Source organism: Nesoenas mayeri, assembly GCF_963082525.1.
Source record: "Nesoenas mayeri genome assembly, chromosome: 1".
NCBI lineage: Eukaryota > Metazoa > Chordata > Aves > Columbiformes > Columbidae > Nesoenas > Nesoenas mayeri.
Genome location: NC_137541.1, coordinates 114,166,241 through 114,188,633, shown reverse-complemented (window position 1 = coordinate 114,188,633; position 22,393 = coordinate 114,166,241). Strand labels below are relative to the sequence as shown.

At 37.1% G+C, this 22,393-nt stretch overlaps 1 protein-coding gene across 1 annotated transcript in view; it reads left to right on the top strand.

Annotated features, from left to right (window-relative positions):
- Nucleotides 1-8,753, top strand: part of CFAP47 (cilia and flagella associated protein 47) — a gene marked incomplete at both ends in the record, with an annotated part of 301,064 nt that extends 292,311 nt beyond the window's left edge. Inside the window, one exon of the mRNA XM_080353150.1 lies at nucleotides 8,544-8,753. Coding sequence (XP_080209276.1) covers nucleotides 8,544-8,753 — 210 coding nt within the window. The remainder of the gene's footprint in view (nucleotides 1-8,543) is intronic.
- Nucleotides 8,754-22,393: the final 13,640 nt, after the last annotated feature.

Here is a 22,393-nt window from a genome sequence, read left to right as displayed (position 1 = left end):
CAAATACACTGAACTCTACAGATCATGGCTTGCACTTTAAATCTACTTGCTGAATGCTGGTGATGTTTTTAAGCTGCTATAACTGAAGTGAAACAACAATATTGATTTAAGAAATAAGATGGTCAAAACAAGGTTGATAAAAAGATGCATGGGAAATTACTATAGTGTTTTATCTCCCTGAGTGACAATTTGTACAACAGTGAATAAGAAATTCTGGAAAAAAATGTGGCCTTTTAATCCCTTCTACACGTTGTCTTTTACCTTATTAGACATTTCATTAATTTAGTCTTTTTACATAAACAGCAGTGATGCCTACCTCTCTTCCATTTGAAAAAGAAAATAACTGACTGAATTTATTCTGTGTTCTTTTATATTTATATAACATATGTACACAGGACAGATTGAACCCCTGTTTTTAGACATGACACATATCAATGTAGCAACCATGTTAGTCTTTGGCTTAACTTCCATCACTAACAAAGAGCTTTAACTGAATAAATTTGTCTGGAATGGGATAAATATGATGACCAAAGATCATTATTAACTTTCTAAAAACTCAGTCAGTAACCCAAAATTTCCTTTTAGTATAGATGGGCTTTGGGTAATTGGATTTTTAACCTACATCTGCTCACACCTCAGTCTCCGATTTTGATCTAGGTATATGGCTTTTTAGGTCTTGACCTTTGGTACTGTGTGTGGGTGTAGGAAGTCACTCGTAGATATTACATATATATATATCAGATCACACCATGCCTTATCTATTCCTGTCTTCAAAAATGCATTGTGGACTCTTAATGCTTATAAGTGCAATTTGGACCAATATTATGCCATCACAGTATGTTAGAGATATTTCTAACATTCTTACTCTAATTGAAATATTAAGTTGTTTCAATAATGTTTTGATGAGGCTTGTGTTGTCTTTGCTCTTTTTCATAGTCCTTTTGTGTACATCTGACTTCCCCCTCTCCACACACGCTTTAATTCCTGGAGTTCTGATGAAAGCCAGAGCATCTGCGACTGTCTGTAATTCTGCTGCTGCATTCTCAACATTGACCTGAAATAAGACTTGATGACGTGTTGAGAATACCAGATACTCATTTCTGCCCTTCCTGTTAGTTGAAATAATTTTCATTAGTGACCTGAGGGAGTCAGATTTAGTTAGATGGCAAAACCAGGATTAAATCACTCTTATTTGGGGAATAATAATGGACGTGGTGAAATGCAGTTAATGTGGGACCTAACACTAAAGAACCTTCCTTGCACATACCCTTTCTAGCCAATACACTGGCTGAGACTTTGGGCTATTTTTAGAAAGAGTGAGGATCTTTCTTTTCTTTTTGCAGTGTCACCTCTCTTCTGATGCTGCTGTAGTAAAGGGCTACAGCACTCTTGGTGTAAAATCTCCTTTGCATTTCTGAGGCTAAAGTCATATAGTTGAAACACTAATGTATTTTTCTTATTAAATTCTATGAATAGTGAGTATCAGAACTGTCATTTTTGTGTGCTTCAATGAACAGTGATAATTAGACTGCAAAGTAGCAGAGATGACAGCGTAAGTTCTTTGTTTTATTTTGGTCATTACAATTGTGCTTTACAAAGTAAAATGTGAAGTCAGGATTATGGACTAAGATCCTGCAATCATATTTTCCTCATTTTTTTGTAAACTTTAAACCAAAATATTGTACATGCATCTTTTTTTTTTTTTTTGTTTAGTTGCCCTACTGAGAACTCAGTCCTGAGGAGCTAATTAGAGTTAAGAATTTACAATTTGTCTTCACCAGAATTTAGTATGTACATTTTGTTAACTGAGCATATACATATAATTGAAATAATATAGCCTCATTTATATTTTCTGCACACAAATCAGGTACTTTGTGTGGTATTTGGTGGACTCTTTAAGACTTCGATGTTCATGAATATTTATAGTAGATTTGATTAATGGCAGAAAACATTAATTACTTTTCTGAAGCAATTAAGTGTTCCTTAGCCATAACTGAAACTTCTGTTCTCAGTCAACTACACATCAAAACAACTGAAGATAGACAATTAATTGAATAGCTGCTAGGAATCTTAATTTTGCAAAAGTGACATAGAAAACTCCTTTTAAAATTTCTGTAGATCAGAAAATGAAATATAAAAAACCAGTAAAGAAAATAATAGTTATTGTTTCTGTACCTGTGAAAGAGAACATCATAATCTAGCTGAGCTACAAGTAATGCCCAAAAAGCATTTTTAAATAGGTATTATTCCATAATCAAACTTCTACATTTATAATAGCCTTCATAAACAGAGTTGTTCTATGGGGGAAAAAAAATGTATTGCCACTAATGATAAAATAGTGAAGAAAGCATGCTTCTTAGATAAGGTATAAAGTGCTGTGAAGACAAAAAGTACTTTCTTAGCTATACTGACATCTCAGAGCTGGCCTGTGATATGCTGGGAAAGATGAGCAGAAAACCAACAAAGCTTCAGGACAGCTCAATGCAGCTGAGGCAGGGGATGCTCTGAGAAGGCCGCCTGGGGCAGGAGTCACTGCCAGGCACAAGGAGGAGCATCCAGGGCATCAGAAAATCCTTGGAAAATGGTGTATACCAGTTGACGTCCAGTTAATTTGCTTGCACTGTGCTGAATTCAGCTGGAGACCTGAGAAATTGCTTTGTAATTCATGGATGAGACTTCAGAGATATTCTAAAGCAGAAGGCACACAAATTAAGTCTTACATGATAAAAGAGATGTCAGAGTAAACCAGACTGCAGGTAACATTATCAAGGCCTCCAGAAGTCAGGCTAGCACACCTCTTTTAGTGAATAATCACTAACTTAGCCTATGGAAGATGGCATATCAAAACCATTTGTCATGCTGTTCTAGAGATAAATGATGCGCTGTGCAAGCCACAGTGCCTGGGTGGGGCTGTTCTAAGCTTGTCTATGCAAACTTGCACATCTCAACAGAAAATGGTAGTTATGTATTCAGTAGCTTAAAGAAAATACATTCTGTATTGTTTCTGGTAGATATGTTAGTTACCACAGCTTAACGTAATTCTAAATTGTAACTCTTAAACACAATGAGCAAGCTAAAATGAAACAAAGTTAAGAGGATAATGGAAATAGTTTCACACTAAATAAGTGGTGAGGGACTACCTTTGTATCTCTTGTTTTTTGTCTTGCCTTGTTTGTTGTTGTTTGTTTTGTTTTGTTGGTTTTGTTTGTTTGTTTGTTTTTTGTTTTATTTTTTTTTTTCCTTTTTCCCCTCTTTCCTTCACTTAACTCAGAGGTCAAGATAAATACAGTTTTTCTTGCCTTTGCTCTTGCTTTCCACAGTTCATATAAAAGTTTGGTTAAATTTCATTCTATATGCTGATCACAATTGGTCATTTTTTGCTTCTCAACGCTGCAGTATAAATTAGGGGTCAGGGAATACTGGATGCACTATCTGTTTATTTTCTGTGTTTAACTTATTTGCAAGTCTTGCAAATTTTATTTGGACTTCCCTGAGTTAACATTGTTTGTAAGATAACTGGAATATCATTTTTCTTAAAATTCCTGATACTTGCTCCCAACATTTAACACCCTCCTAACATAGATTTCTTTGCCAATTAATTAGCATGTAACTCAGCAGCACTTACAGCCTACAGTGAATACACATGGATGATCTGTGTTCTGCAAATTAATCTTATGAATCATGAGCCATCTGTAAGACTGGGTTGAATACCAAAAAATATACTTTTATATAAATTATTTGATGACTGTTACCAGTACTTGTGGAACAAATTACTTCATGAACATTACTCATCAAGATGGTTAAATAACTTACTTGAATGTCTTATGATATTTAGTAAAAAGTGGCAGCATGCATGTCATATTGAATTATTTAAAATATTCCTCAGAAAGATTTAGCTCTGCAGGTGGCCATTACTCCAGCCAGGTGAGCCAAGTTATTACTAGATACTAGTCATAAGGGATTTTGAGGTTTTGATATGAGGAAGTAATTCCCTCAAAATATCAAGGACATTCAGAATGTGGTCTGGTCTCCCATCTGAAATTGCATGTGAAATAGGCCTAGAGATGCATTGCAGGGAGCCTGGGATATATCTTCTGAACAGAGACTCTCTTTTATATTTCTCTTCTCATAAATTGTAGTAGATTCAATACCTTCATCTTTAGACTTTGTTATTACCAGTGCTAGTTTCAAATTTGATTTAATAAACTGCACTGCCTTAAACATAATAAGAGTTCTTCTAATATGGGAAATTTTGATCCACTTAGGCAAGTAAATACAACTTGTAAGTCAAATATTCTGTCATAATTATATGGTCATCTATATATGACCATTCAAAATCTCTCTCTTCAACAACCCAGAAAAGTCTGAAACTTTATCTGCCTTTTCCTTTGCTGAAATATGTCTGACCTGGAAATTCAAAGCAGCAACTTTGGGACACTTGCATGAATTATGAACTTGGTGGACTTGCTCTTGCTACAGTTTTTATATTGGTTAGAATAGTTGTTGTAGTTAAGCTGTACAGCCATATCCTGAAATAAAATACTTATTATTTCAGCAACATTTGAAGACTTAATATTTTGCCCTTGGAAGTTAAATATTCTAAGAAAATAGACATTTTTGGGTGTCTAACATTTTCTGAAAATTACTGACTTTTAGGTTGTTTTAAAAATTACTGAATTCTATGTTGTCATGAACATTTCTGAATTCTATCTGGTTCTAGTGCTGAACAAAGAACTAACCCAAGTTATGTTGACAGTTACAGTAACTCTCTCCTATTTATGCAACAGCTGTTTCCCTTTCAGCAGAAAATGCTGAACCAAAACAAAAGTCAGTAAATTAATTTCAAAATTTCAGTAAATTAATACATAAACACACAATTTTTTCACAATGGATGTCTCCAGCTGTCTTGGATGACAGGCGTGATTTACAACAGATGGACTACCATAGTTCAAGGTGATAAATTAGGGTGGGGTTTTTTTTGTTGTTATTGTTCTCTCGTTTTTGTCTTCTAGCTTGAACCTATTTTATGGGTTCACGTTATAATGGCCACAACATTTTCACCATTGAACCTACTGAGTTTTCATCAGGAGAAGAACAGTCTCTCCTGCCACAGAACCACACCTGACGCAAGCTATAACAGTAACAGGATAGTTGTCTTTTTTTTTTTCACTGAGGCAAGCCACAAATGTTTTTGGTTTTTGTGTTTTTTTTTTTTTTTCTCCACAATACATAAAATCTAGGCTATCTTTACAGCAAACAGGAAATTAGCAAAAGGTTATTACTACCCAGAAAGCCATATCAATCATTTGATTCTAACGATAAATGAAATTGAGAGATGGCATGGCTCACCACTTTGTTTCAATCCCACTTCAAACAATTACTAATACTATAGTCAATAAAGGCACAAAATGTGTGGATTTCATGAACATAAATGATTTTTAGTAGCTTGATACTCAGTTTAAATCATTGTCTTAAACACTTTTCAGATCTTTTCTCTGATCTTGAGGTGATCAATGAGATTTGCATACAGTGAATATGACCCTGAGGTTAAATTTTCTTTAAAATGTATTGTTCAACTAACATACTAAAGAAAGATAAAGCATTTATCTTGTACTGAAGTTAATAAAACAGCTAACTTTAGAGACCAATTTACTTTTCTTAAATGATAACTGTCTTCAAATATAAGATACTGATGTTGGTACATGTCACACCTGCTTTTGCTGGATTTCATCTTTACAGGCAGTACAGTTACTAGATCACTTCACAATATTAAATAAGGTTGAAAATAAAGATGAGTTAATCTGCCTATTTTACACAGGAATAATATTCAATTTAAATTAGAGTTTGATTTTAGCAGAATAGTAATGAAAGTTTAAGAAATTATGCATACATGTTGAATATCTATTAAGATCTTACACTGACTAATCTTATTTGAATAAGGCAATTCTTTCAGAAGACACTATGTAAAACCAATGCGGCTGATTTTATAGAAGAGGTTTTTAAAAGCATTTCTTTAAAAATACACAGCAAAAAGGTTACCTATTCTTTCAACACAAATACAGAATAGTATATATTCAGTTACCAGAATACTGGTTGAAACCAGTTACGTAACAAGAAGCACCACAATTAGGGATTGATATGGTGATGTCATTTAAGAGCTGTGACCGTATGCAGCCTATATGTGAAATAGTACAAATACTGTATAAGTACATAGCAGAGAACAAAGCTGATGCCAAAGGGTTTACAGTTTAATGGTCTGAAACTTCTTGCTGTTGAATTGCTGCTACATGAATGCAAAACTGCTTGCAATGACATCTCTTAAATATACTTCAGCCATGACAGGGTAACAATCAGAACAACAGAAAGGAGTCTATGAAAGATAACAGAGGTAAACATCAAACTTTTTTAGTGGCAGATATGAAACTGGTATTTAAAAACATTAAATAAGGTCATTGAACATTTTAACATTCTTTTAATTCTCTTCTATATATTGTTATAAATATGGCATGACTGTAGAGAAAGTCTGAGATGGAGAGGGTTGACTGCTTTTCTCTATAGCCTATGTAGTGCTTTACTTAGATCATAATTTGTTGACATAATGCAGCAAATAACTAGAAAATATGCACGCTATGTGTTGGAGATGCTTGATAGCATTTATGATGTGTGAAAATTTGTCACAGTTTGTATAGGTATTGTTACTCCTCTCTATAGGTCAAATCTGCTTGGCGTACTGACATGCCCAGCAGCAAAGCAGAACTCTCAAACTGGAACGAGCAAATGGGCCACAAAGCCAACCATGTTGGAAGCTGGACTGTTAACTAGTGCTTGAGGGAAAAACTCCTGAGTATTGAGGTTTATTGTTGCACTGATTTCTATAACAGATTGGTTTGAGAGCATACACAGCCTTTCTGACCTTTTGTTTCCTTGAATCAAAAATGACACTGATCTTAAGTGTAATGGTTATATCTACAAATTATTGTTCTAAGGATTAAGTTAGTTTTAAATAGGAGTTGAATTATATAAATCACAACTGTTGTTGTAATGATCAATCTTGAAGCAGCAGAGAAAGGTGATCCTACAAACCATGTCTCTGTAGTTCAATGCAGCATGTTGCAAAAGTCTAACAAACACTGATAAACTTGCTCTGGACCCCCAAGAAGCCCAGCTACATGATTGGAGTGCTATGCCAAAAATAGAAAGGCAGATCTTTGAAATTTGGAAATATCACTTTTTTAACATAACTCCACTAGTTTGAAGTTGCAAAGTCAGAGTCTGCTATGTTCTCTATGCTGTGTACTAGGTATGTATGTACATGTGCTATGTTCTATATTCAGTATTTAAAAAACAAAACAAACAACACAAAAAAGCACTTGTATGAATGTATTTTAACTGACTTACATCATGCCGTATACTTAGTGTTCCTTACAAAATTTTCCTTGGAAGTAAATCAGACCCCAAACATAAAACCTGGGATTTCCAATCACTGAGTGAAAAGGAATAAATGGAAGTGTATGCCCGAAGTGGGAATGCAATGTTTTGCCTTTCTTTTGCATAGTACAAAGCTTGACATAATGACACATAATTTGAAATCTTTGGGGTCTGTAATATTTCTGTTGTTTGTTTGTGATATTTAATTAAAGGAGAAGGAGAACAGAAAACTAAAAATCATGGATAGACCTTTCTCTAGATGTAAAGACAGAAAAATGCTAAAGACTTGGAATAAAGACTTTTTAAAGAATTCAAGTGATATATTTTTGAAAGAAAAAATACTGAAAGAACTGCAAAATCCACACTTGGGTTTTTAGCAACCAAAATTCTGCTTCAAGAAACAAATTAAACATAGGAGATGAACAGCAATATATCCTTCAGATGCATAGAAATAATACTTCTTAAGTATGGATAGGTGGGATGTGTAGTATGAATAAGAATCATGTACTCAGTAAGAATCAAGTACTCAAGCATTACAAGACATGACACAGAAACATGAGCTCCATTCTTAAGAGACCAGTTATAAACAGAAAGCAAATGAAGAGTGTAATTTTCAACTCACATAAATATTCTTCAAACTAGAGATTTCAACATGAAGCTGGAAGTCTCTTGTGCATACTCAAAATCCTTTTCTTTTAGTCTTGTTAATGTATTTTAATGCAAAAATTCCACCATTGGTTAATGCTATTATTACCAATACCAGAGCTGCAATTAAATCCTACAGTATAAACCTGAGGCATTTATGTTATACTCTGGAATAATGACCTTTGAACAACACACAGAGTATGGGCTTTACTAAATAAAAAAGGAAATTTAGATCAGCTAGGAGGCTAAATTACTTGTGTTTCCTATGCTTGATCCTGAATTAATAACATTAAATATGATTTCTGGTCTCTGTGTTCCAGGGGAACAATTATCATTCTGTGTTATTCCAATACCTTATATGGAAAAGGATAAATATCTTTTGAAATCATGGTAAAACACTGTCAAAAAGTTTCAAGGTATTTGAGCACCAATTATTTTTTTATTTCTATGTCTCTTTTCATTATTTGCAGACACAATCAATGCAGTGGACATATGAAATCAATGGACTACCTCCACAGACTGTACCACCTACAAGCCCAGCAAAAGTAGTTTCTACCAGCAGTTACATAAGATCAACCACAGTCAGACAGCGCAATTTTTTACGTGAAAATCTGAAACTTACAACCACTGGAGCATCCTCACCAATCAAAGGAGCACCCTTGGTCCTGAGAACAAAATAAAGAAACTTATCATCTGATATTTTTTTTTTGCTGGGGGAGGATGTCAAGTAGACATCTTTGTCAAATAAATTCTGCAGATAAAAAGAACTGTGTTTTTACAATTTTTTTCTTTTAAAACAAGTATGATATGCATTCATTCTATGCTTTGTATTAAAGATCCAGAGTGTCCCAGCTCTAGTAGTACTGTTATTTTTCCATGTTTACCTAACAGTTTATGTATATCATACAGAAGTCAGCAAGTTCTAATGTGAGAAATGTTTGAGTTGAAGAACTCTGCTTGAAAACTGGGAAATTCAAACTAATGCTTTGCTTTCTAAGGAATTTTTGTTTGGTAAGACTTTAATAGGATACCTTAATATCCACTAACGTGTGTGTATATATATATATATATATATACACACGTATTAACATATTACACCCATGCAAACTAAACAAGCAAATCAATCTCTGATCTCTTTCACAATAAAATGTTTTCCCAAAGTTTGCAGTCTTTTGCTTAGGTGAAACAGGTTTACATGTTATATGTCCAGAACTTGAATACCTTTCAGATTCTATTGCTTTGGCAAATGTCATTAATTATGTAATCTTTGTTTTTTTCTGAAATATGAATCCTATTTTATTCAGCCCACAACAATTCAAAATCTTAGATAATTATACACAACATATGTTGTGGTTTAACCTGACAGTGATCGATTCCCAGCCTGTCCCCAGGAAGTGATTGCAGCCCTGGCCAGCTTCCCCACATTTATATACTGAGCATGACATCACATCCCTTACATCAGTTTGGGTCAGCTATTCTGGCTGTCTCTGTCTCTCCTCCCAGCTCCTTGTGCACCCCCAGCCTCCTTGCTGCAAAGTCCATTACTTGTTAGAAACATCACTTGGCAATAACCAAAACATCACCGTGTTAACAACATTCTTCTGGTAGTAAATCCAAAACACAGCACTTTACCAGCTACTAGGAAGAAAATTAATTCTATTCCAGCAAAAAACAGGAAAACATAGAAAAAAAATTGGAACATGCTCCTTCAGTATTTTTACACTGAGTCAATTTTAGACAGTGCTTTAGAATACTGAAATATAGAAGGCTATGAAAAGTCAGTGAGAAATCTGAGCCAGGTTATACTTTTTTTTTTTTCCACCCTGAAAAGGAGATGCCATTCATATTGTGTTTCCATTTCCATTCTTACCATCCACGGGTGACTTTAGATATGTGGTCAGGTTTTCTTTGCTTTTGATGTAATGTGGAAATTAGATCTATGCAGATCTGCATTTTAAGATCACTGGATGGCTAACTCCTATCTTCTTTCTTCATTGAGATTGTTTTTCCTGTTTGTACTAATAGAATGTAAAATGTATCTGTGCCTTTATTTTAATGGTGGAATATACTTTAACAGAAAAACAGCCTGGAACATAGTAAGTGCTTTCTTGGCACAAATATAGAATATGCATCATTGCTCAGGAATGGGGAGCCTGAGAACAACCTACGTAGGTCAGTGTAAATGACCATCAATAAAACCATTTTACCACAATGTGCCTGAGGATTTTGTTTATGCCACACATTTTAGTAAAGCTATTACAGAAAATGTTGGGAACATATAAAACAGCAATGGCACCTTTTAATATCTCCTTTTAAATGCAGCATGCCCCATTTTGGTCAGAAACCAGGTAATCTGAAGCACAGATAAAATCTGCCTTACAAATTCATTACACATCACAGGAAAGAGATTGCCAACAGTGATATCTGGTATATATCTAAAAGACATTAAGAAGCTATTGTAATATTTGTCTTAAATGCTACTGGGACCACAAGTTCAGCTAGATTTTGTAGGAAGGTTCTATCTGCATATATAAATGAAGCAAGAGTTTTGCTGACTGTAAGAAATCAGTATTAATGGGTCAGAAACATACAATAGATTCACAATTGATTATTGGTCTTGGTGTTCAGGAAATATTTCAATAACCACTTTTCTTTTCAAAAGATTTTTTTTTTCTATGTTTCACTCTCTTAAAGTTTTGCTTTCCTATTAAAAAAAACCAAAATAAAACAAAACAAAAGGAGAGACTTTATGGCTCTCTCCAAGTAACAAGTTATATGACAAGAAGAAACAGCCTCAAGTTGCACCAGGGGAGGTTTAGATTGGATATTAGAAGAAATTTTCTCATGGAAAGAATTGTCAGGCATTGGTACAGGCTGCACAGGGAAGTGGTTGAATCACCATCCCTGAAGTTGTTTGAAAGACACATATACAAGGTTCTTAGGAATATGGTTTAGTGATGGACTTGGCATTGCTAGGTTAACAGTTAGATTTGATGATTTTAAAAGTCTTTCCACCCTAACTGATTTTATGATTCTGTGAAAATGACGCCTGTTTACAAGATGCTCAAAGCTTTGTAATTGCACCAGAGATGGATTAGTAGGTGTCATACAAGTGAATCGCTCAACAATTAAATGATGTTCACTCCAGAAATTTTATTTCACAATGTACTTGCCTGCACTTGCTGCTACATGTGGTAGATTTTCAAATTCTGTCATACATTCAAACATTACAAAATCCAGAGGCAAATATTATGCAATAAGACAATAACAGAGAGGTATTTTCAAAGGTGCAGCTAAATTATATTACCTTAAAAGGGAAGCATCCTCTATGATTTCTGGACCAGATTACAGGTTTTTTTTTTTCAATGTATACAAGGTCACTCATGACTTACACAAGATATGCCTTCATTGGTTGAATTTGTACTTATTTTTAAAAAAATATTGCTTTTTAAAAATTTCGTACAGAGTTTAAACTGAACTAAAAGGATTTCTTTTGATATTAGGAACTTACTTGCAAAGGTTCCTAAGACCATTGTATCTGTGTGGTTGTAACATCCACAATGTTTTACATATTATACGCATGTATTTATGGATTACACTTACTGTATAAGCTGTCTTAAAAAGAACTTCCTCTCTGCTTCCTGGTTTGATACTTTGCACTTGATCAGTGATCTGTCTGTATTCTTTACAATGCAAGGGCTAATTCTAAGCATGTATTTTAAAATCAGGTTTCTAAGCAGCAGCACTGGCAGATTTCCAGAAACATCCATTTTATTAATTAATAGCTCCCTCCTTTTTACTAGAACTACTGAGCCATATTGAAAATCTTGGAGTTTCAACTCATGGAAGCAAAGAACTACCATGAGAAAAGATTATAAAATGCTTTTGTTTTTTATACATGGGGATTTCAGACCTGCTGTAAATATGAGCTTCAGAACAGCTGGGCAAGCTGCCCACACCTTAAAAATTTAATCTGCAGAAAAGCTTACCTATTGGAGGTAGGTCTAAATACAGTGGTTGCAGTTAGGTCTCAGGACTAAGAAAAGTCAGTCCAAGTGATTTAGCTTAGAATTCATTCTGAATTACAATTTATTATCATAATCTTCTCACAAGAAACTGGAGAGAATGAACACAGTCTTGAGGTTATGGCTTTTGAACAAGCCCTTGCAATGTTTTCTAAACCCTCCATACTACACCAGACGAACCACTAACAAAACTAGAGAGAAAAAAATTAGGTTTGTTTCTGCACATTAGAGGACCCTTCAGGATCCTTTTCTTCTGAAAAAGATGTGGGGGGTTGGAAAAAAAAGTCTCTCCTTTCATGTTAATCTATTTGCAGGTAGTATAATCTCACAGAAATGGAGGGATCTTAGTTATTACTGGAAATAATAGCTCTTCATTTGTAATTGCTATTTTTTATTAGAGAGCTAAAATTAATTGTGCAACCTCACTTATGTATTTTGATATGTAAAAATACAAAAATCACAACATATAAGTTTTTCAAAGTCAATACGTCACTTAAGGCCAATGCTTTAATCCCAGTCTTATATGACATACATGAGTCAGTTGTGCATCTGCTCGTTAGTGGCTTACAAGAAATACTAGTTGGCTAACCAATATAATCACCACCTGTTTATTTATATTTCTTCCTCCGTTGTTTCTTTATGTCTCTCTATAATGATTCATCTTTCAGATTATTTTAATAAAGAATTAAAACCTTGTGAAGCAACATTATTGTGTAATGTAGAATTATTCCTTTGGGAATGGGGTCTACAGTTGAAATTATTACTAAAATACCACGCAACTCTTGAGTTCCTGGTTTTGACATGTCCAATAGTTGGGACAATCAGCCCTAGGGGTCTTCAGGACTGTGCAGTCAGAGCAGCAGCTTCAAAACAGTACAAAAGCAATCAAACTTCTAATTGTTCAAGGTTTGGTTGAGCTTTATTTGGCACAGTACCACATAGGAGAAAGACATGAGTAACACAGAGATGTTTTTAGAATGCCTGCCATTAGCAGCTCAGCTTGGACTTGGTTTTGCTACTGCATTGCTCAGAAGGTTTCAAGATTGCTGTTCTAATCATGTCTGGCTAGCCATGGTATCAATGACACTTTAAGACTTTTTATACCTGATCTCACTAGTTATAAAGCAGTTTTAGAGTACCAAAATCACCCTTCAAGAATAATAAGAGCCTAATGTTAGCACCTGTGTCACTGCAGATTTTGTCTGAGTCAGGAGAATTGAGATATAAAGAATGCCTTAAACACACAGAAAGTAATCATGATCAGGTAAAGAGCCCGCTAGGGCATAGGGCCATATGCATTTCTGCTGCTAGCGGCAAGGAAAGGTGTTAAAGACAGCTCTTTGGGACTGAAGCCAGGTTAACAGAGGACATAATGCTGAACCAACAATGTCCCTACTTGAATAAAATAATATGACAGCAGACAAATCTGAGCACACACCTTTTTTCTCTTTCATCACAAACCCAAACTATCTGAAGAAAGTGGAAATTCTGACTCATTCTGCATTTAGCAAACATCAGGAAACAAACAAACAAACAAAGCTCTATATTAATAAATATTCCTAAGAGGAAGACTTAATATTTAGAATAAGAACAAAAATCCCTGGCTTTGCGTATTTATTTGCTTGTGAGATGCTTAATAATTTCATTTCTCCCTGCAGTGACTGCTCATTCTAAAATAAATGACTGAACAGTGCTTTACTGCTGACACAGATCACAGTTTGTTGCTAATGGAATGTTAACTGCTTTTTAAGTAACTCTGAATAAACCTGCTGATCCATAGAAGATTCATCTAAAAAGAAATCCAATTCATCTACTAGCTTTTCTGCTTCCACTGAAACTTATTCTTCCGCAGTTCACTTTACTTGCAGTTATTGTAATACTGATGGTAGTGTCAGTTTTCTCATAGTAGGATATTTTACATTTTGAGACCATGGAATGATGACAATGTAGTGAGGTCATGGCAGGACAAGGATGCCAAGGTCACTGCACAGAAGTCTGTCCAAAAAGCAGTGCTTAGTGGCCAGAGAAATAAAGGAAAAGACACGGGCTAAGGAGAATCCTTGAGGTTAGTTCCATTGTTTCACCACCGTCATTGTAAAAAATTTCTTCCTCATGCCTAGCCTGAATCTTCCCTCTTTTAGTTTAAAACCATTATCCCTTGTCCTATCACAACAGACCCTACTAAAAAGTCTGTCCTCATCCCTCTTATAGGCTCTTTTTATGTACTAAAAGGCCACAATAAGGTCTCCCTGGAGCCTTCTCCAGGCTGAACAACCCCAACTCTCCCAACCTGTCCTCACAGCAGAGCTGTTCCAGCCCTCTCATCATCTTGGTGGCTTTCTCTGGACCATTTCCAACAAGTCCATGTCTTTCCTGTATTAAGGAGCCCAGAGCTGGACACAGAACTCCAGGTAGGGTCTCATCAGAGCAGAGGGGCAGAATCACTTCCCTTAACCTGCTGGCTGCACTCCTTTTGATGCAGCCCAAGATACAATTGACCTTCTGGGCTGGAAGTGCACATTGCCAGCTTATGTCCCATCTTTCATCCATCAGTACCCTCAAGTCCTTCTTGACAGGGCTGGTCTCTATCCTTTCATCCCTCAGCCTGTATGGATACCAGGGGTTGACCCAAACCATGTGCAGGACCTTGCACCTGGCCTTGTTGAACCTCATGAGGTCCCACTTCTCAAGCTTGTCCAGGTTTCTTTGGACAATACTGAAGTGCAAAATTTACCTTGCAAACCAATGAAAACCTCCAACTGTCATTTCAAAAAGACAATATAACCAACTTCTGTCACCCATAAGCTGCTCTAAGACCTGAACCTCAGAAGAGAGGTTTTCATTTTGAAGAAATTAATCAATAGAAAAAAAATATTCCTGATGACCTGTTAATGAGCAGACCTCAGTGTGAGGTGTGAAACTTCTGTATTCTTTGATGAATAGGATGCATTTTTCTAGTACTGTTTAGAATCATAACTGATACCCAAGATCCAGTATTTAATATATGGGGCATCCTTACCAACAATCCGTAACACTTCTGATGTGAACAAAGAATACAAATTCTAGGTCACCAATGTTTGTTGCCAGCATTGAAAGTCCATTCATGAATAGCACCCTCTAATGTGTGGTAGATTATGGAGTTAACATGTATACCTGTTAGAATAAAATAGTGATTATTTTTATTCCTTGATATATAAAATAAATAAAATAAAAGCTACCTTTTCCAGATCCAAGTCTTGTGTTCAGCTATTCATCATTACAAAACAGTTCTTTGTGAACTTGAACCTAAATTGCATGGAGATATCATGAAGGGGAGACACAGACAAGCAAGTTCATGGTTACTAAATTAAATCTTTGTAATAAAGAAAATATATTGTACTAAATTTTCTACGGAAATGTATTTTACCTTAGAGCACAATATCTAAACACAGTGGCTATGATTGCTTCCAAAACAGAAACTAATTGCTAGATGACATGGTGCTACTGTACTGAGACACAAATAGGTCACAAAACACATTAGATTAGAAATATTGTTAGTTGGGGGTACAACATCTGTAAGAGCTGTTTAGGTATTTCCAGATCACAGAAATCAAGCTCCTCAAGTTCATTGACAGGAGGTGCCTGGGATTATGATATCCACCCATGCTCCTATCTTGGAAAACAAGAACCTGCAATGAAGCTGCCTGGAGAGTTTTCTCCTTCTCACCACCCCCACACTATGATGCTGTAGCTGCCAAGAGCACCTCCCTTATGAAGAAAGGCTGAGGGAGCTGGGTCTCTTTAGTTTGGAGAAGAGGAGACTAAGGGGGGACCTTATTAATGTCTATAAGTATATAAAAGGTGAGTGCCATGAGGATGGAGACAGGCTCTTCTCGGTGGCAAACAATGATAGGACAAGGGGTAATGGGATCAAGCTGGAACACAAGAGGTTCCACTTAAATTTGAGAAGAAACTTCTTCTCAGTGAGGGTGACAGAGCACTGAAACAGGCTGCCCAGGGGGGTTGTGAAGTCTCCTTCTCTGGAGACATTCAAAACCCACCTGGACGTGTTCCTGTGTGACCTCATCTAGGTGTTCCTGCTCTGGCAGGGGTTTTGGACTGGATAATCTTCTGAGGTCCCTTCCAATCCCAAACATACACACTGTGATAAGGCAGAGCTGTGCTGCTGTAAATAAGAGGGAGCAGCTGGGTGATATTACCACTGGGGGTCCCATGGCTTCAAATATAATCAATCCATGGTCTGACATAATCCTTATCTTAACTTTCAGAGCATGCTGCAAATTATCTCTGCACTGCTTTGGCAGGTTTGTATTAATAGGAATAAATTACAAAGAAGAAATCTGTATTTAGCTTACTAATGGTAAGTGATAGTGTATTGTGATCTTGCTCTTGGGAGGATATCTTTAGCTATCATCTAGAATGATGGTTGACTCCAGTTTCTATTGCTTCTCAAAATGTAAAAAAAATAACTTGATTATTAACAGAGAGGATCGGTGACAGAATCAGCTAGGTAGATTATCAGTGTCTGAATTAATGAATTAAAGGCAGCATGGAGAGGGAAAATATTAATGTGCAGGGCTCACTGGAATTATTTATTAAGAGAAAGCTTGTGAGGAATGGCTCCACCTTTAGGAAGACAGGACAAGACAACTGACATAGAAAACTGACAAGGTTATGGAGGACTATTTAAACTAGAAACAGGAGAAAAAAAATCAGCAGGTGTTAAGGAGCTGCCTGGACTGTTAATGCTGTGATAGTATCTCTATCACAATGTAAAAAATAATAGAAATTATGGTAAAACTGAGGGAAGGAACAGAGCAGATCCCAGAGAGGCATAAAGGAAAATCAGCCACAGAAATTGTCCAATAATAAAAAGAAATAAATACCAAATATAGTTAAAATCGCTTACAGAAAGAAAATAAAAATCATATTGCCAAAGAACAGTACCATGAGAGGAGGACAACTGTAATTCTGGCTGTAAAGTAGAAAAGGCAGAATAGCCCTTAACTGCAGCGTAGAATTGTGGTAGTGGCACAGTTCCTTACAAATACATTGAGAGAGTATTTGTAGGGGAGGAGGTGAGTGAAATAGGTCTGTAACCATGTAGGGGCAAGAGTGGACAGTTCCCAGGAATTGAAGCATGTTAGAAGCATAACACTATCAGCTCAAAGGAAATAACACTATATTCATAATGTTGAAGAGGAGTAATTAAAAAAAAGATTTAGTAATGTCACTTGGTAGACAAAAGATAGCAGGTGGTTAAGAAGAACTCAGTACCCCAACAAAATTTTATGACATTTGGTTCACTTCCAGGAAGTATATGAGGTAATTAAAGCTCATATCAGGACAAAATTAACAAGGCTGTATTGTGACACGGTATAGAAATGTGCCTAGGAAAAGGAGTTCAACACCATCCAAGAGATTATTATTTTTAACATAGTGTGAAGGTAAAATAAATAAATAACTGGTGTTGAAATTGTGAGCAGGTAATGATCCTCATTTCAATGAGTTAAAAATGAGAAATCACCACTCTTATAATGTTCAATAAAACCTGAAGAAGCAGCAGAGTTTTCTCCCTAGATGCCAGTCACAGTTACTGACACATATACCATCTTCCATCTGTCACTGTTCTCCTTTACATCAATATTACATATATCTAAACATTAGCATGTAAAGACACTAGCTCTGACATATCGCTTTGCTTTTTCCCCCAGGCAAAAACATCTCTGAGGAAGAAGAATGTGGGTGTACAGAAGGAAATAGAAAGTTAACCAATAGTTTTTAATCTCTCCCCAAACTAATGCATACTAAACCAGAAGTGATGGATGTGGGGGTGGCAGTGTGGTCATGTGTCACGGAGGGAACTCAAAGTTAGTTTTAGGTGGACAAGCAGGTCCAAACCAGGCTTTAATTCTGTCTGGGAAAGTCTGGGAAAACAACCAACTAGAAATGAGTTTTATACAACACAGATTCGGATATCAATTTTGAGGAAATTATTGAGGTACAGCAAATAATAACAATGGAGATCCACAGCGTGCATACACGTGGCTCACCAAAAACAATGCCAGAGCCATCCCTGACTCCAGAAAAAATACATCCACGTGTTTAGTGAGAAATTATATTAAGGATATACGCTTGCCTGAATCTGGCAAGGAATTATTAAAGAAAATACACATACTTATATTTAAGCATGGAATACACTCACATGTCTAGTGAGGAAAACACCTGCCCAAGTGGTGAGGAATTATTTAATACACTCACTTATCTGGTGAGGAAATATCTAAGCTATCATTCACCCACACGTGGAGATGAGGCAGCCCCATTTTTCTTTCGGGAGGTTACCTTAGATGGCATCCCAGTCCCGGGAGGGCTCTTGGCAGCAGCATTTGGCCCAGACTTCGAGAGGACCACACAAAAGGCAGCCTCGGCAGACCCCATTTATAGCCATGTCAGATCTGGCTGTGGGCAGTCTAGAAGCTTCTCTGCATCCCCCTACTGTGGCTATGTGTGCCTCTGCACCCCACTACTGTAGCTACATGCATCCCCTCCTCTCTCCTAACAACTCTGGCCTGGGTCTCACAATAAGAGCCATTAACTTGCTCCATTGCAGGAGAGGGAGGAGGTGTTGGGGAAGAGGGGGGGTGTGCACACATGCAGCTACCACAGCAGTTCTCAGTGGAGTGGGGGTGTAGGAGGAGAATGTACTGCCACATCATGTCACATAACCACAGCTTTGGGCTGGAAAAATATGCTTGTATATGCAAGTGCTGATGAACTGGTGACTGGATGAAGAAAAGTTTGGTCTTGCCTGGGTAAAATAGCCAGGATTGTAAGCTTGGGAATCCAGCAGCAGTAGCAATCCAAAAAACAACCTCGAAACATCTGGCATTGATTACATCGTCTTCCAGTTAATTACTCTAGCAACTAATTAATATGCTTAGTGGAGATAATCGTCAGCTGTTAGTGTCAGAGAGGTCAGCATGCCTAGAGTCATCTTACAGCACTTTCTGCTTGAAGAGGTGCAGATCACAGGTACAATTTCACACTAGAAGAAAGAAACAAACAAAAAACACCCTGGACTTTTTCAGAATTCAGCACCTCAGATTTCTGTAGGATTTGATGAGCAATTAATTTCTCAATGTCACACAGAGTAAATATCAACATACCCTCACATAATTCAAATATAAAATAAAATGTTCTGAATATCAGGTATAAAATTATAGCTGCTAAGACTATAGAGGCACCCTTTCTAACTTTGCTTTAATTTACTCTCATCTATCAACAAATGCTTAATACTTTTGCCTGTTATCTCCAAAGTAATGGGCTTTTGCAATATTTACTAACATGCCCATTCTCTTAAGAAGGTTGAACAAGATGACAAAGGACACCAAAGGACTGCCTGAACTCGCTGAAAAAGTGATAACTACATTTAGTTAGGAAAACACCTTTGGTGACACAGCCTGTTCTATTTTAAGAACAGTCCCGAGCTACACCAACAAGTGATTTTTTGCTGCTGGAAGCAGCATTGGTCACATGTAGGGCCATGCTGTTCAACTGTGCTGGCAAAAATGACGTGTTTTAAAGAGTCTAAAATAAAAATGATCAGCTATAAAATGAACCAGCAAACTGAAACCAACAAAAATAAATGAGGCCCAAGTAGGGACGACATAACAGGTCTCTGCCCACTTTCTCCCTCCTGGAATCATGCTATAGTGGCAATATCTGAACTCTTTCCATTTTGAAAGAACTGTAGTTTTAAATGAAGAAGATAAATTAAAACCAAACTAGACTTTTAAAGAAGCTGAGGAACAAGTTGTAAGAGTATTGAAAACGGGGAGTCAGAAGAGGGTTGTGCATAGATGGTTCCCATATATAAAACCACAGGTAGGCAATACAGGCTGTTATCGAGTAATTTCCCATGTGTGTGAGCTATGCTGCAGCTGCTGAGCTCAAATGACTGACCAGCACCTGACAGCAAATGGGAAATTATGTTCCTACAGGACCTGTTAAAGCTGGAGGTTAAGGGGGAAGAGGAAGAACCATTACCCTTTGTTTATGTAGTAACTGTAATAAACTTCAACTTACTATACGCAACATTACCGTCACTCTGTGTGAAGGGTTACTCACACTAAGGACATAACTGGCTGAGAAGATCCAATGTAAAGCATGAAGAATCACAGAATCATTTACGTTGGAAAAGATTTTAAGATCATCAAGTCTAACTGTAAACCTAAGCCAAGTCCACCACTAAACCATGTCTCTAAGTGCCACATCTACACATCTTTTAAACACCCCCAGGGATGGTGATTCAACTTCTTCCCTGGGTAGCCTGTTTCAATGCCGGATAGCCATTTCGGTGAATAATTTTTTTCCTAATATCCAATCTAAACCTCCTCTGGTGCAACTTGAGGAGTGAAAAGCAAAACATAGGAAAAGCAGATACAAGAGTTTCATTTGCAGGGCAATATGGAGTGAGTCCTTGGGGACAGGTGTCCTGTCTGAAACAGGGCATGAGGATTTGAGAGCCTGTCTCCTGTTGTCTTCAGAGAAATTGGATTTCATTTCACAGATGCCCCTCTTCATAATGAATTTCTACTCACATCAGAAAAAATTGCAAGTCCCTGTATTTCAGTTAACTGCGTGGGTGTGAAGGAGATAAATAGAGTTACAGCTGGAGATTCTTCTACCTCAATCTCTCTTAAGTGGCAACTACAAGTGAAGCAGAGGAAGAACTGCTGTAAGGATCCCTTTGGGTGTCAAGACAGACTTACAGGAAGTTGTTAAAAATGGCATAGTTTCTACGACTTGACAGCATGTCTGACTTAAGGCCTTAGACTTGTTTATTGCCTGCAGATTTAGAGAGTCCTGGGGAGCCTGGAGTCATTCTTGGATTTTTTCTCCAAGCCATGGCTAGACAGTAACAGGCTGCAATTAGGCTCTGGAGGATTCAACACGTAACCACTGGCCAGAAAGATTAATAGCCAATGAATTATAGCCTTATGGACAAGAAAAATGTTTTTTGTGATTGAATTCCTGTGGACATTTGTGATAGGAAGCAACCACCAAGTCCTTGTCACTGCTTTGTACCATGCAGCTGTTTTTCAGAGGCATATGGGGCTATCTGCACTGGTGGTTTAACACCAGCTGAGGCTCTGGTTTTTTTGGCATGTCTTTGCATGAGTCTTTATGCAGGGTTGAACAAGGACCATGGAGGCTGTGGTTTTCAAAGTTCAAGAGAATGAAGTCCAAATCTTGAGGACTGAAGTGCACCCAAAGCTTCTAGACTACCAATTTAAACCATGATGGTCACAGAGATTTCAACAGTGGAGATATGTACCATTGACGCAACAGGTCATGATACAGTTAATAGTTCAGTAGGACTACTAGTCATATTACATCGAGGTAAACTGGGTGTCTGAGACCATCCCCTTTCCAGGGAAGCCACAGAGAGTCATCTCTAAACTTTGAGCATGGCATCTTTTCTCTGTGTTTGGTACTTCTCGTGGTTAAAAAGAAGCAGAAATAGCTCAAATTTCACCTCATGGCTGCTCCATAAAGACAAGTAAGAGACATGAAGAATTCTTTTTTTGAGATTATTGCAACGAGTGAATAAAATGGTGATTTATTTTTTGTCACTGAAAGGCTTAACACTTAAATCTCTCTATTTTATGTACACAGCCCACAAGACAGAGCACACAAGTGTAGTGAGCTCTTCACTCAGTGTTGGGAGGTTTTCAGGTTTCAGAACTCAATGTTTCAGGGTAACTTGGTCACTGATTATTGTCTGCTGCAAGACGTTGCCCTACCAGGTGCAGCCACCCAGCAGGCACCCCGTCGGTAGATCAGCTGTCTTAGTAAGGCAGCTGGGCAGAGGCCAGGAGAGGAGAGCTTTGGGTACCTCACTCTGATAGCCAGCCCAAGGCGAGTTTTCCCCACTTCTGAGCTGGATCTCTGAATAGCAAAGGCAGGCCCAACAAAACAGATAGCTGCTTGTCTCAAGTCTTAAATAGCCATGAAAAAATTCAAAAGGAGGAGAGGTGAAGTCTGCTTTAACCGCTGGACTAAAGAAATGTACTACCATGCTCTGTGGTGCATGGTTCCTGTTTAAGGTGTAAAGAGACCATGCCGCTGCACTAGCCTCTTCTTTGGCCACAATGACTCAGGCTCTGTTTTGGGTGAGGTGAATTTTGCTATGACAGATACTCTCTAAAAAGCTGTTCATCTCCACAGCCCAGTAGGGCCCCACAGCCAGCTTTTGCTTCTACCTTTTGAAGGAACAGAAATTCATCCATTTC